The sequence below is a fragment of the Erinaceus europaeus genome, chromosome 12 (genome assembly GCF_950295315.1).
Source record: "Erinaceus europaeus chromosome 12, mEriEur2.1, whole genome shotgun sequence".
NCBI lineage: Eukaryota > Metazoa > Chordata > Mammalia > Eulipotyphla > Erinaceidae > Erinaceus > Erinaceus europaeus.
Window position 1 is genome coordinate 88077778 of NC_080173.1, and position 16634 is coordinate 88094411.

Below are 16634 nucleotides of genomic sequence, written 5' to 3' on the forward strand. Positions count from 1 at the left end.
CTCTGGCACATGCTAGACCAGGGATCCAACTAGGAGCCTTAGCTGTGCGAGTCCTATGCTTTTATTATCTGGAATATCTTCTCAGCCTCTAGTTACTTTTAGTTTCAGTGTTTCCCATGGGTGAATTATTTAATTAATTAATTAATTAATTAATTAATTAATTTTTTACCAGAGCACTGCTCAGCTCTAGCTTTTGGTGTGAGGGATTGAACCTGGAACTTGGAGCTTTAGGCATGAGAGGCTTAAAAATTCTATTTATGGGAGTCGGGCTGTAGCACAGCGGGTTAAGCTCAGGTGGCGCAAAGCGCAAGGACCAGAGTAAGGATCCCAGTTCGAGCCCCCGGCTCCCCACCTGCAGGGGAGTCGCTTCACAGGCGGTGAAGCAGGTCTGCAGGTGTCTGTCTTTCTCTCCCCCTCTCTGTCTTCCCCTCCCCTCTCCATTTCTCTCTGTCCTATCCAACAACGATGACAACAATAATAATTACAACAGTCAAACAACAAGGGCAACAAAAGGGAATAAATAAATGAAATTTCTATTTATTTATATATGTACCTAAATCTATATGTGTACATCTATATGTACACGTACACACACACACACACACACACACACACACACACACACTAGCCAAAGGTACAAATCTGATGAATTATCATAAAATGAATATACACCTGTAATCACCCAGATGAAGAAATAGAATGGTGCAGACGCTCCCTGTCTACTGTACATCCTTCTCAGCCATTGCCAGTTCCTTTCTCTCTGAAAGGAAGTATTATTCTGACTTTGAACACATAGACTTCACTCTGACTGCTATGGAACTTATGCATTCTGCTTCCTGTTTGCTCTTCTTCCTTCCTTTCCTTCTCCACATCCTAGCTGTAAGGTTTATATACATTGGGTATAGCAATACTTTCATATTGTGTCTTTGTTAAAAAAAACAAAGGCAACTCAGAGTTATGCAATTCTGTGCTCGGAAGTTTAAGTATGAAATAGAAAGATGCTTCTGTCTGTTTTACATTCAACAGTAAATACAGTAGTTTGTATTTCTCAGTTGTCACTAAGAAAATAAAAAGACCCCGTCTCCCCACCTGCAGGAGGGTCCCATTACAATCGGTGAAGCAGATCTGCAGGTGTCTCTCAGTCTCTCTTTCTGTCTTCCCCCCACCCTGTCAGTTTCTCTCTGTTCTATCAAAAAAAAAAAAAATTGGGCAGGATAAAATTCCAGTGTATAGGTTGGTGTTTTTTTTTTTTTAATGTTTTTATCTTTATAAAATTTATTGGCTAGAGACCGCTAGAAATTGAGAGGGGAGGGCATGATAGAGAGGGAGAGAGACAGACCCATGCAACACTGCTTTACTATTTGCAAAGCTTTCCTCTGTAGGTAGGGACCGGGGGCTCGAACCTGGGTTCCTGTGCATTGTAACGTGCACTCAACCACGTGCATCACCACCCAGCCCCCGCATAAATGGTTTTCAGTAGTGGTTGACTCCACTCTCTCTCCCCTGGAGTATGTGGAAGACTTTTACAATAAGAACAAGACTACTGGCATTTAGTCCCTGCTGATGCTGAATCAAAAGTGGTCCTGTTCACTACAGAATTCCCCCTCCCCCAAGCCAGCAATAATAACATTAATAACAAAGGCATTTTAAAAATATTTATTTATTTAATTTCCTTTTTGTTGCTCTTGTTGTTTTTTATTGTTGTTGTAGTTATTACTGTTGATGTTGTTGTTGTTGGATAGGACAGAGAGAAATGGAGAGAGGAGGGGAAGACAGAGGGGGGAGAGAAAGATAGACACCTGCAGACCTGCTTCACCGCCTGTGAAGTGACTCCCCTGTAGGTGGGGAGCCTGGGGCTTGAACCAGGATCCTTAATGCTGGTCCTTGCGTTTTGCACCACGTGCACTGAACTCACTGCTCTACTGCCCGGCTCCCAACAAAGGCATTTTAAACCAAAATAAATGGATCCAGGTTTGTGGGCATTGTGACAGGTATTGGGAGAAACTCCACAAGAAATAGGATATAGACATCTCTGGCAATTTTAGGGAAACACAGCCGTAGGAAAAGATTAGTAGACCCAGGGCCCAGTGCTGGCACACCCTAGTAAGCACACATATCACCGTGCACAGGACCTGGGTTCGAGCCCCAGCTCCTCACCTGCAGGGAGTCCACCTCATAAGCGGTGAAGCAGGTCTGCAGGTGTCTTCTTTCTTTCTCCCTATCTCCCCTCCCTTGTCAATTTCTGTTTGTCCTGTCCAATTTAAAAAAAAATAAAAGGGTAGAAATAGCTGCCAGGAGGGAGCCATGGATTTGTTGTGCGAGCACCAAACCCCAACGATAACCCTGGTGTCAAAAAAAAAAAAAAAAAAAAGATTAGTAGGCTCTTTCTCAGTTATCCCCTTGCAGTAAGGGGCCCTAGGATTTAATTTTTTTTTTTTTTTTTTTTTTTTTTTTAGGATCGGTGTACCTGATGATGATCAATATCTTTTTTTATATTTATTTATTTATTTTCCCTTTTGTTGCCCTTGTTTTTTATTGTTGTAGTTATTATTGCTGCTGTTGTCATCGTTGTTGGATAGGACAGAGAGAAATGGAGAGAGGAGGGAAAGACAGAAAGGGGGAGAGAAAGACAGACACCTGCAGACCTGCTTCACCGCCTGTGAAGCGACTCCCCTGCAGGTGGGGACCTGGGGGCTCAAACCAGGATCCTTATGCCGGGCCTTGCGCTTGGCGCCATGTGTGCTTAACCCGCTGAGCTACTGCCGGACTCCCGATAAATATCTTTTATGGTTTTTATTGGACCTCAGAGATTCTGGTTTTAACTTTTTTTGAAGTGCCTTCTAGATAATGTATGATTTCAGTTTTGATTTTCTCACTGATCTAAAGTCTATCTGGGAGTTTCAAGTACTTGACATCTTTTTTTGTTTGTTTTTGTGGAGGAGGAGGGGTGTTTACCCTTTTATTCTTTATATCTGATTTTGTGAATTGTTAGAAAAAACGTAGTTTTCAAAAATTCCTCCCTTTTTATGACCAGATAAGCCCACAGTTATCATTTTGTTTATGCTCTATGGATACATACAATCGTGTGTATTATTTGTTTGAGGAGCGTGAGCTTCTTATTACAACTATTATACAAGGTGGGTTGATGATTCTACTCAATCCCCCTTTGTCTTTAAATTTACCTTTTTTAGGACTAACTGGTTAGGAAGGAGGTGTATTGTGTCCTTTCTTTGTAATTGTAATTTACGTTTTTTTTTAATTGCCCACCAGGTTTATTGCTGGGTTCTGTGCTGTCACTATGAAGCCACCGCTCCTGGTGGCCTTTTTTCTTTTCTTTCCTTTTTCTTCCTCTTTCTATTTTATTTGATAGGGAAATAGAGAAATTGAGAAGGAAAGAGGAGATAGAGAAGGAGAAAGAAAGATAGACTCCCACAGACCTTGTTCACTATTTATGAAATGTTCCCTCTGCAGGTGGGGAGTGGGGGCTTGAACTTGAGTCCTCCTGCATGATAACATGTGCACTCAACCTGGTGCACCACCGTCAGCTGACCCCCGCCACCCCCACTTTATCGAATGCCAAGCGTATACCCACATCTCTCCTCTCTGACACTTTTTAAGGCAGCTTGTCATAATCAGAATCCAAACCAATTTCCCACATTTCACTGGACCTTGGGCTCCTCTCCTTTCCTCCCCCTCCTCGTGGTAACATTTATGCTCAACTGGAAGCATCGCTGCCTGGCCTCTACATAAACTTTTTTTTTTTGCCTCCAGGGTTATCTCTGGGGCTCAGTGCTGGCACTACAAATTCACTGCTCTGGGTGGCCATTTTTTTTCCCATTTTATTGGATAGGACGGAGAGAAATTGAGAGGGAAGGGGAAATAGGGAGAGAGAAAAATACCTGCTTCATGGCTTGTGAAGCGACCCCCTCCCCCCGCAGGTGGGGAGCCAGGGCCTGGAACCTGGATCTTTGCACAGGTCCTTGCATTTAGTACTATGTGCATTTAACTGGGTGCACCAGTGCCCAGCCCCCTACTTATACATTTTTATTGTAAAAAATTCAGAGCCTACCATATAGAGGATTCAGTCCATTCATACTTAACTGTAGCAACTTCAAAAACCTTTTTTTTCTATAATTTTTTCTTTATCATATTGATTTTTTTTCCTTGAAAATTTGGGAGCTCCACTATTTTCATCTTTCTAAATGCTTCTTTGCTTCACAGTATTTGTGACAGACTGATTCTCTTTCTTTTTTTTAAGTTTTTTAAAATTTATTTTTTTATATTTATTTTCCCTTTTGATGCCCTTTTTAATTGTTGTTGTAGTTATTATTATTGTTGTTATTGATGTCATTGTTGTTAGGACAGAGAGAAATGAAGAGAGGAGGGGAAGACCTAGAGGGGGAGAGAAAGACAGACACCTGCAGACCTGCTTCACCGCCTGTGAAGCGACTCCCCTGCAGGTGGGGAGCCGGGGGCTCAAACCGGGATCCTTATGCTGGTCCTTGCACTTTGCACCACGTGCGCTTAACCCGCTGAACCTACTGCCGAACTCCCTGATTTTCTTTTTATTACGTGAATACCAGAAGTCAACTATGTCCTGCTGGTCATTCTATTTCATCACTGACTTCTCTCCTCGCCAATAAGATAAGAACCCTGCAACGTTTCCATGTTATTTCCCCCCAAATGAAATCTTTGAAATGCCTTGAAGACTTTTCTCCGGCCAGTTTGAGGAACTTCCTTACCTTCATTCTCAGCTCTGAGAATTAACTGGGATTCATAATCTGTTCTGCGCTGGGTTTTTTACTTTCACATCTTCTCCTGTCCTCAGCACGTGTCCTTAGCTTCAGGTCACACCTGCTAAGTTCTTCTAACCCCTTCCCCCCCATATGCAGACGGATGGCCCATGGACAGTAGGGTCTGCGGTATGCCACTCACTCACTGGCTTTCTTCTTTTCCTCGCCCTTCCTCTTGAGGCCCCAGTTATGCTTCTGAGGTGCTCTGGCCACACTCCTGTGGAGCTCTGCATGCTGTGCTCACTCACGCTCTGTGTAGTCACAGCTGTTTTCACTTAGCTGGGAGTGGATGCTAGCTTGACCGCTGGACGGACTCTTGGCTCGCCACCCTTTTTCTCTCAGGTGTCTGAGGACGTTTTCCCACAGACTAACAAGCCAGCCAGGGTTGCCGGTGAGAAGTCTGTTCCTTCCCACACATTGTCCCACTTGCCCTTTCTCTTAACTGCTTTTAAGATTCTGTCTGTGATCTTGGAGCTAAGAAATTGTACCAGAACATTTCTTCATCTGTTTTTTTGTTCACTACCTTTACCTAGGATTTTGGGAGGCCTTTTCTTCTACAGTCACAGACTTATCTTGAGGAAAATATCCTTTAAAAAAATTTTTTTTCTTTAGCGGGAGGGTAGATAGCATAATGGTTATGCAAACAGACTCTTAGGCCTGAGGCTCCAAAGTCCCAGATTCAATTCCCCGCACCACCATAAGCCAGAGCTGAACACTGCTCTGGTTAAAAAAGAAAATTTTTTAAAAAATTATCTTTATTTATTGGCTAGAGACAAGAAATCAAGAGGGAAAGGGGAGGCAGAGAGGGAGAGAGAGAGACAGAGAGGCTCCTGTAACACTGCTTCACCACTTGCAAAGCTTTCCCCCTGCAGGTGGGGACCGCGGGCTCGAACTCAGGCCATTGCTCATTGTAACATGTGCAGTCCACCAGGTGCGCCACCACTCAGCCCAGAGACATTCTTTTCACTTGTATATTTAATTCTCCCCTGTCCTATCAGTTCATTTTAGACTAAGGATGACAGGAAGGGACCAGGCCCCTGCTCACAGTATGCAAGGTGAGGTCAGATGGATGCCTGCTTTCACTGGCCGAGCATAAAACCACAGAGGAGCAGATGGAGCATTCCTTGGGGCAGCATCTGCTGATTCTAGAGCTCCCTCCCAGAGGGGTACCTGGGAGCTATGTCCCCCGACCACAAAGACGCCATCTTGTGTGAGGACCTGGCAGGCTCATGATGTATGCTCTGGAGAATTAATCATACATGCCTTTATGTTTATGGTGGTTTATGATGGTGCTGGGGACTGAACCTGGAACCTTGGCACCTCAGTCATAAAAATCTTTTGCTTACCGGGAGTCAGGCGGTGGCGCAGCGGGTTAAACGCACGTGGTGCAAAGCACAAGGACTGGCATAAGGATCCCAGTTCGAGCCCCTGGCAGGCGGTGAAGCAGGTCTGCAGGTGTCTGTCTTTCTCTTCCCTTCTCTGTCTTCCCCTCCTCTCTGCATTTCTCTCTGTCCTATCCAACAACAACAACATCAAGACCACAACACTGTTAAACAACAAGGGCAACAAAAGGGAAAATAAATAAATATATATAAAAAGGAAAATCTTTAAAAAAAAAAAATCTTTTGCTTAACCATAATGATGTCTCCCTGCCTAGTCCTGAAGTGGTTTAATACTCTCAACCATACAAGTCAGACTGGGCCTGAGCAGGGCCACAGACTTCACGCAGTGTGCAGCCATCTTGACTGCTCAGGATTCTGCACACCCGTGCCTCAGCTCCCAGCATCCCAGGATGATCTCTGGGAAAGGGGCAATGGGACTTGGCCTCTGCTTCCCTCAGAAGAGAGCAGAACAGCATGGGTACTGTCCCACTGCCTTCTGTCCTTATACCGCCCTTTCTTACATTCTCTTGTCATCCCATAGATAGTATGACTTAAGATAAAAGATAGCAGAGATGCTTCTTTCTCTCTGCTGTCCTGAGAAAGAGGAGAAAAGGTTTACGTGGATGGATGTGGTTCCTGTGAGATGGAGCAGTGACCATGGTATCGCCCAGGCCTCAGGGCCTTTTATCAGGGAAGAAAGGCCCCTCGGTTCCTTTTAGAGCCGTTGCCAAGCTGTCTCACCACCCGCCAGGGCTGCAGGCCATATTCTTTCATTCTGAAGAGGGGGGAGGTTGCTGCTTTGTCCTCCTAGTACAAAGCTGCTCTCTCTGTCCTTCTCAAGGCTTGTGGTAGAGGGAAAGTTATCTTCACAGACATCTCAAAACCCAGAAGAGTGTGTGTGTGTGTTTGTGTGTTTGTGTGTGTGTGTGTGTGTGTGTCCCTCCCCCTGCCCACCGCCACTCCCCAAAGAATGAGAATTGGATGGCGGAACACTGAGGTCAATAGAAACTGAAGTTGCAAAGTATTTGGGGTGAAATTGTGTTTGTCCATTGATGGCTAATCTAAAGAAATGCTTTAGAGGGGAAGAAAAAAAAATGCCTAAAATTTATCTGTGAAAAATGTGAAATTCTCCAGGAACCCCTGAGTTGTTGTCAGAGTCCCCCTGCAGTTTAAGTGTATTCTTTTGCCTTACCTTTTAGCATTTTCTAACCAAGAAGCCTGGTGCTGATGAGGCCTGTGAAAGCTCTCTCCTGCTGTCACTGGGCACCTCTACACTGGTGGCTCTCCATGCTGCAAATTGCCTGTACAACTGAGTGGGGGTTTATGATGAATGTCCTTCTTCGATTTATTTTTTTGAGTTGTCCTCTTATTCCATGATGAGAGTGACTAGCTGTGGGTAAAAGGTTGTGTAGATGTCCGAGGGGCTTTCTCTTTCTCAAAAGGCACATGACCACCTTTTTCCCGCATGCCAACATTTATTTGTTTATTTATAAAAAGGAAACATTGACAAAGCCATAGGATAAGAGGGGTATAACTCCACACAATTCCCACCACCAGAACTCCATATCCCATCCCCTCCCCTGATAGCTTTCCTATTCTTTATCCCTCTGGGAGTATGAACCCAAGGTCATTGTGGGCTGCTGAAGGTGGAAGGTCTGACTTCAGTTGCTTCCCTGCTGAATATGGGTGTTGACAGGTTGATCCATACTCCCAGCCTGCTTCTCTGTTTCCCTAGTATGGTGGGGATCTGGGGAAGCGGAGCTCCAGGACACATTGGTGGGGTTGTCTGTCCAGAGAAGTCTGGTTGGTATCCTGCTAGCATCTGGAACCTGGTGGCTGAAAAGAGAGTTAACATACAAAACCAAACAAATTGTTGATCAATCATGAACTTAAAGGCTGGAATAGTGCAAATGAAGAGTTGGAGGGGTGGGGTCCTCCATTTTGTAGATAACTAGTAGACGTATTTTAGTTTTATATTCCAAAGGGCCTGTAGCTATACTAGTTTTTTTTTCTTCCCTGAGTCTGAAATCTAATATACAGGTGGATCTAAGTTATTGTCTAGGGAGATGATGTCATGGCTGGAAAAGGAACAGAAAGCTGGATCAGGGAAGAGAGTAGCTCCCTAAAATGGGAAAGGTGTATAAATATTGTTGACTGTAAACCCCATCAATCTGATGTAATCTGGAGCCCATATTCAACTCAGGAGCCCATATGACCTCCGCATCCTTGTAGATCTGAGCTCACATTCTGTGGTCATCATTAGGAATGTTCCAAGCTGCCCCAATATTGACCCATCTTCCTCAGGTGTAGCATAGAGTATGTTGTCCAGCCTCCGTTCAGAGGATGGAACATTCTCTACCGTTGTTGACCCAAGTTGAGGGCAAGGTCCTATGGGGGGCCCACAAAGGGGTCTATTGTGTTGCTCCTGATAGAGATGAGAACAAGGGGAGAGAGATTTATTTGGGGTCTAGGCCCATCATGTCTGTTCAGGAATCTCAGGACTCTCCGAATAGGGTTCCAGCTAATGGGGTGGCCTGATAGTGACTAAAGAGTCATCATTAAAGTATGCCAGTCTCTTGCCCTTATTCCACGCTGACATATCTTAAAGTTAATCATCTGGAATATTTTTAAATGGCCAGTTTAGTGGCCTTGGGGCTGTTGTCCAGCCACCACCATTGTCATTTTCATGACGCTTTCCTCTTGTTAGTCTGAAACTGGTAGACGTTGACTATGTGGACCTCCAGCAGTCTTAGCATTTATTCCCACATTTCCACACATGAGTATATGCATATACCAATAGTTTTGCAAGTAGAACGATGTATTTTTTCTAGATTTTCTAAACAGTTCATGCAAAAAAGTCTTTAAAAAAAAAATTCAAGGGACTAGGTAGTGGTACACCTGGTTAAGTGCATGTATTACCAAGCCTCCGATCCCTACCTGCAAGGGGAAAGCTTCATGAGCGGTAAAGTAGGGCTGCTGGTATCTCTCTGTCTCTGTCTCTCTCCCTCTCCATCTCTCCTTCCTCTCAATTTCTCTCCATCCTGTCAAATAAAATAAAATTTAAATTAAAAGTTCAGTTTAAAATATATATATTTATTGATTTTTCACAGCTCCTATCACAAAAGGCCCCCGTAACCATAGTGCTCCCACAGTCTTAGACACAGGTTGGCATTTTGTTTTTCTCACACTCATGTACTCAATTCTCTATATTCTGCATGTGAGTGAAACCATCCAGTGGTTGTCCTTCACCTCCATTCTTGCTTCACTGAGCATAATCTTCTCCAGTTCCATCCACTTTATCCCCAAAGACACAGTATCATCTCTCTCTCTCTCTCTCTTTTTTAATTGCTGACTAATATTCTGTTGAGTATCTATCCCATAACTTTTTTATCCAGTCATTTGTCAAAGGACATTTGGGTTGCTTCCAGGTTTTTGCTATTGTGAATAGCAAAAAAAAGTCCAACTATATAGAGATGTCGCAAAATATGCAATGAGGTCATACACGCCAGTTTAGATAAAACTGGACACACAGTCCATTCTAGTTTGGTCTAAGGTAAGATGTCAGAGATTCTTCTACCAGAAAATATGAGCACCTCCTCTGACCTGAAAAAAAAAGGGGGGGGTACTTTTTGTGAGCATTCTGTGTCACAGAAGTATTTAAAGATGAATGGAGATGATTCTAAACTTTAGGACAGGATGGCTCGGAGATGGGGCTTTACCAGGAGTCTACACTGTCTGGGCATGTGGGAACCTTTGGGACAGGCTTGTCTTGTGGCTTCTCCAGAGGGGAGGAACCATCTGCGTCTTCTTCACAGCTGTGTTCCCCCCATGTCCGGCTTAGTCTGATGGACTGAGGGGCTCAGTCGGTCTGTTTTAGTTAATCAAGTTGTTTCTCTTATTGTAGCCGGTAGACTACTTGGGCACTAATGCTCTTGGTGTCTCTTTCAGGTGGATTGGAGGCCAGGTCTCTGGTACAGGGAGTAAGAGGCCGAAGCATCAGCATGAAGGTGCCCACCCCTTCCCGGGCTAAGCAGGGACCATTCAAAACCATGCCCCTCCGGTGGTCTTTTGGATCTCGGGAGAAACCACCCAGCGCACCTGCATCCGTCGAATTGGTGGAATACTTGGAATCCAGGCGGAGACCTCGACCCACGAGCCAGTCCATCGTACCATGGCTGACCCGCGTCACCGGCGGGGATGAGAAGCCGGCCGTGCCAAGGTTAAATGCCACCCTGGCTGCTAAGGATGAGGGCACTGGGCGAGCCAGTGAGAGCAGGCTGGCCGCTCTGTCCCAGCCCCAGGGTCACTCCAGCCACTGTGTGGTCTCTGGAAACTCAGATAGTCTAAACTTAACAGCAAGGAAACTCAAGGAAAATTCAAGTCAGGATATCAGACTTCCCAAGCAGTTTGATCTGCCTCTCACAGTGATGCCTTCAGTGGAGGACGAAAGACGGGCCCGGCCAGAGGGCCAGAAGACTGTGAACTCTAAGGGAAGCGTCAACAGAGCACCCTCTTCCCAGGAGGCTCTGAGAGCCGAGGAACTATCTAGAAACAGTGCGGGCAATCACCGAAACCCCTTAATGAAGAAAAGAGCTAATGAAGAAGGAAGAGACTCAGAGAGAGACAGATTCCCACAGGGGACCCTCACCCTTCTGAGGTCCGTGTTTGGGAGGAAGGAGAACAGGAAGAATGACTGGGCAGAAGTGGTCCCTCAGGCGCCCCCAGCTTCCATGATGAAGGCCAGGCTCAGCCTTGCCGTGGATGACCAGGCTCGAGGCTCTTCTCCTTCACTCAGGCTTCCAGAGAGCCCGGCCCGGGGACCTACCGGCCACCTGGAGAGAGATGTCCGGTCGGCGCCCAGCTCTCTCCGCCTTGCGCGCAAAGCCAGCAGGCCCTCCAGGGGAGGTGCCCCTGGCCCATCACAGAGAAATGTTCTGGGGGAGCAGACTCCATTCGGCACTTTGCAAAAAATGAAATACCACACACTCTCCTTAGGTAGAAAGAAAACATTACCAGAATCTAGCTTTTGAATGGTATATTCCAGTCTAGCGGGGGAGTTGAAATTCTCATGACTCTACACTAATTCAATGAAGGCAGCCTGTACTGAGAATGGGCGTTGGGGAAGCCAGTTGACTTGTGAGCCCGGAAAGTGATTTTGTGTTTGTATTTTGACATCTAGACTTTTAATTCACTTCATGTCCAACTTACCTTCCTGTATTGTTGGGTACTTTATCCTTCTAGGCCACAAGAGGGTGCTGTTGGGTCAGGATTATATATATATATATTCAGGGCAAGGAGTGAGTTGTTTCAAGCCTGGTTAATAGGAATCTTCAACATCAAATCGAACATTGTCATTGCTTCTCCATTACTTTTTTTTTTTAAAGAAATACTGAATGTTACTGAAAAGTATTTTCCCTTTAATGTTTCTCTGGGATACAGCACTTAAAGGTGCCAAAACAGACAAACACTAATAAAAAAACTGGTGACAGAAAGAATGTAGACGAGGAGAGAAGTCAACATTTTAGGAGAAAATTTAATATATGCCAAAATAATTGTATTAAAGTTTTTTTCAAAGTATTTAAAAAAAGATGACTATTTTGATACTAGGAAGAAAGGAAGCTATGTTTTTTTTTTAAATAAGCAATCTGTGTATAACCAATAAAAGTTCAGTAATGAAAATAGCAGATGGTTGTCTGAATTCCTCAAGTGTGAGAAGTTATCTTATTTTATTCCTGTTGTGTCAGTTGGCTTATTGCTATGACACTAGAAAGTGTCTAAAAATGTAAAGGATGTATTAACTGATTTCTTTTTTTTTTCCAGTTTTTTTAAATACTTACTTTCCCTTTTGTTGCCCTTGTTTTTTTATTGCTGTTGTAGTTATTGTTGTTATTGATGTCGTCGTTGTTAGATAGGACAGAGAGAAATGAAGAGGGGAGGGGAAGACAGGGGGAGAGAAAGACAGACACCTGCAGACCTGTTACACTACTTGTGAAGCGATTCCTCCTGCAGGTGGGGGTATTAACTGATTTCTAGGAAGGCAGATGTCTCCTCTCTCCAGAGGGCTTGTTTTTGTGAGGACTGTGGAAGTCAGAACTTGCCTCTAGGGATCATTTGTTGACCATTTTCTAAAACTATTCACATTATTTCATAACATTTAAAAATTATTATTTATGTATGTATTGGATAGAGACAGAGAGCAACTGAGAGAGAAGGGGGTGACGGAGGGAGAGAGAGAGAGAGAGATACCTGCAGCATTGCTTCACCACTTGTGGAGCTTCCTCCTTGCAGGTGGGGACTAGGGCCTTGAACCCAGGTCCTTGTGCTCTGTAGCAAGTGTACTCAACCAGGTACACTACTGCCCAATCTCCTTCAGTCACATTTTTTAAAATAATGATTGACGGGAGTCAGGCGGTGGCGCAGTGGGTTAAGCGCACATGGCGCAAAGCGCAGGGACCGGCGTAAGGATCCCGGTTCGAGCCCCCGGCTCCCCACCTGCAGGGGAGTCGCTTCACAGGCGGTGAAGCAGGTCTGCAGGTGTCTATCTTTCTCTCCCCCTCTCTCTCTGTCTTCCCTTCCTCTCTCCATTTCTCTGTCCTATCCAACAACCAAGCAACGTCAACAATGGCAATAATAACCGCAACGAGGCTGCAACAACTAGGGCAACAAAAAGGAGGAAAAATGGCCTCCAGGAGCGGTGGATTCATGGTGCAGGCACCGAGCCCAGCAATAACCCTGGAGGAGAAAAAAAAAAAAGATTGACAAGGCCATAGGGTAAGAGGGGTACAGTTCTCACCACCAGAGTTCCATAGCCCATCCCCTCCACTGGAAGCTTTCCTATTCTGTGTCCCTCTGGGAGCATGGACCCAGGATCATCATGGGGTGCAGAAGGTGGAAGGTCTGGCTTCGGTAATTGCTTCTCCTCTGAATATGGGCCTTGGCAGGTTGATCCATACCCCCAGCCTATTTCTGTCTTTCCCTAGTGTGGCAGGGATCTGAAGAGGTAGGGTTCCAGGACACATTGGTGATGTCGTCTGCCCAGGGAAGTCAGGTTGGCATCATGGTAGCATCTGCAACTTGGTGGCTAAAAAAGCATTAAGATATAAAGCAGAACAAATTGTTTAATAATCAGGAACCTAAAGACAAAGTTATAGCAGATAAGATGGGGGGGTCTCTGTTTTGGAAAAAGTTAGTGGGTCTATTTTAGGCATATTCCAAGGGGCCCCTGACTTTTCTAATTTTTGCCTGAGTTGCAGGTGGGCTAAAAGTACTGTCTGTGGAGATGGTGTCAGAGTTTGAAAGAAGACTAGAAAGCTGGATCAGGGCAGAGAGCAGCTCCCAAATCTTCAGTAGCATTTCTAATAAAATATACTGTCAGACAATAGGAGATAGTTCACTTGGCGGACCAAAAGTGATACTGAGCCTGTATGGCCTCAGGTTCAAGTCCTGGATACCACTTAGGAAGAAGCACAGTGACACCAGGAGACGCTCCATGGTTGATAGGGTGGAGATATGGCGCCTCTCCTTTGGTTTCTGTCTGTATTTGAAATAAAAATGACAAAAGTCGGGAGTTGGGCGGTAGCACAGCAGGTTAAGCGCACATGACGCAAAGCACAAGGACCGGCGTTAGGATCCCGGTTCCAGCCCCCAGCTCCCCACCTGAAGGGGGGTCCCTTTACAGGTGGTGAAGCAGGTCTGTAGGTGTCTATTTTTCTCTCCCCCTCTCTGTCTTCCCCTCCTCTCTCCATTTCTCTCTGTCCTATCTAACAATGACATCAGTAACAACAACAATTAAAAAAAAGACAAGGGCAACAAAAGGGAAAATAAAATTAAAAAAATGACAAAGGCAGCCTGGGAGTAGTGGAATCGTTCACCTACCAGGCCCCTGTACTGAAAAGGAAACAAAACCAGACACACACATACACACACACACACACACACACACACACAAACACACCATGAAAACACTCACTTAAGTCATTCTCAAACTGGTGGACCTGATCCCAGACCTGGGACTTGACAATGGGGTGGGAGGATACAGATAGCTGGGCACTTAAACTTTAGTCCATTTTTCTAGAAATACTTCTTTTCTGGTGGGAACTGTTTGTTCTGGATACCTGACTCCAAGAATCAAGTCCAATATGATGGAAGGGGTAGTGTTTCTAGTGAAGATAATCACTTCAAGCGACAGGGTCATTGAGTTGATTCTGGTTTTGATAGTCAATTCATCTCTACATAGGTCCTGGAAAGCTGCTAGGGGTGGGAGATGTATGGAACTATATCATTATTATCTGGTAGTTACAAACCACTATGAAATTCCTAATTAAAAAAAAAAAAATGAAGAGCCTCTTCTGCATCACACAGAGACCAGGATATGGTTGTGAGTTTGAATGACCTGCTTCCATCATGAATGTGGCAAGTATATATAGCTTCTGATTCAAGGAAGGGTTTTTGTTAAAGATTCTCTTCTTATATATTCAGGTAGAAATTTCAGCAAGAAATATCTGAAGAACTGGTGAAGCTTGTAGAAGCCCATCAACAAATAAGCAAATGCTTCAAAATTTGTCTAATTTGGGGCCGAGTGGTGGTGCATGCTGGGAAATTGTGCTGATGCAGTCACATCTGCCATGTTGACCCCTCAGGCTACTGCTAGTTCCCGCGAGAGTTGGGACATTCTCGGAGTGCCTGTTCAGCCATGTTGTGCCCTCAGGGCATTGTCTATATCCCCGCGATATTTGGAGTGCTCTGGTTACTCCTCCCCCCTCCCATTCTCACGAGAGTTATTATCCTATCCTGGAGTGCTATGGTTACTCCTCCCCCTTCCCATTCTCGCGAAAGCTGCTCCTATAAAAGCCCTTCTTCTTCCGCACCTCACCTCGTTTTTTTGCTAGCGCTTCACTCCAGTGTTCAGAAGCAGGAAAGGCGTGAGGCGGCCATTTTCGCTACCTCCACGTGGCCCAACCTGCCTCTCTAGCACCCAACTCTGAGGTGCCAGCGCAAATAAAGATTTGTGTTCCCTCTTCGCTCCGGACCCCTCCTCTCTCTCTTCTCCGTGGCCCGCATACAACAGCAGGCGCACCCATTTACAATCGAACCCCCAAAAGATAAAATTCCTAGAAATAAATCTAACAGAGGAGATGAAGGACCTTTTCAAGGAAAACTATAAGACACGGTTAAAAGAAATAGAGGATGACACAAAGACATGCAAGAACACCCCCTGTTCATGGATCAGAAGAATAAATATCATTAAAATGACAGTTCTGCCAAAAGCAATCTATAGATTCAATGCAATCCCTCTTAAAAGTCCAACGACATGTTTCAAGGAAATTGAACAGCTTATTCGAAACTTTGTGTGGAAAAAATCATGAATAGCAAAAGATCTCCTGTGGGAAAAGAAAAATGCAATGCCTCAGGACCCAGAGAGAGAAGAGAAAAGAGGAAGGGACATTCGGAATTAATAATAGTTGTAGGTGTGATTTAGGAAGAAAAGGAAGGACCACAGAAGAAAGGCAAATGTATACACATATAGACAGGTAGTTATAGAAATAATAGTCACCCCATATATGCAGCCTTGGGAGAACGGCTGTAGCTTCCAGTGGAGGGAATGGGGATACAGAACTCTGGTGGTGGGAAATGGCAAGGAATTATACCTGTTATTGTATGATTTTGTAAATCAATATTAAGTCACTAATAAAATTTAAAAAAGAAAAAAATAATCTAAGAAATGAGTCCCCCCTGAGTCAGCTAGCTAGTTTGCGCTTTCCAAGTTGCCTCTCAGTAGTTTATTTTATTTTTTAATATTTTATTTTGATTTTGAGAGAGATGCAGAGAGAGAAACACCAGAGCACTCCTCAGCTCTGGCTTATGGCGGAGCTGGAGATTGAACCTGGGTCACTGGAGCCTCACCATGAAAGTCTGTTTACTTAACCATTATGCTATCTACCCCACCCTCTCTCAGTAGTTTAAGCATGGCTTCAATCATGTTAATGCCTCTGTTATGGAAATATTCCAGGAACAGCTCAGAGTGTTATGGCTCCAGGGTGCAGCAGATCCAAAGACGAGATTCAGGACGACATTGAGGCGGAGGCCGGCGTGGAGGGCAAGGAGATACTTTATTAAGTTAGCAGGTTACAGGCCAATTTCTACCACATCTGCACCCACTTGTCCCGCAGCACACGGCTTTTATTAGTTTCAAACTGGGCGCGGCACAAGCTGATTAGAAACAAAGTCCTTCAAGGTGCTGACAATAAAGGTGAGACTAGGTTGGCTACCATCAGGGCCAGCCACTCAGATACTGGAATGTAGAAGTGGGCGTCCACCAGGAGCCTGTAGATTTCTCATTTCACCTCGACTGCCTCTGTAAAACTGTATCTCATCAGATAGTGCATAGTACAGGTCACACACACACACACACACACACACACACACACCACCACCACAAATTTTTGAATAAGCTGTTCAA

General features: G+C 44.7%; 1 protein-coding gene across 3 annotated transcripts in view; it reads left to right on the top strand.

Annotated features, from left to right (window-relative positions):
- USP43 (ubiquitin specific peptidase 43) overlaps positions 1-11807 on the top strand; it is a 94894-nt gene extending 83087 nt beyond the window's left edge. For all 3 annotated transcript variants that reach the window (XM_060204423.1, XM_060204424.1, XM_060204422.1), the window contains one exon: positions 10124-11807. In XM_060204423.1, coding sequence (XP_060060406.1) covers positions 10124-11205 — 1082 coding nt within the window. In that variant the 3' untranslated portion in view covers positions 11206-11807. The remainder of the gene's footprint in view (positions 1-10123) is intronic.
- The last annotated feature ends 4827 nt before the right edge of the window (positions 11808-16634 follow it).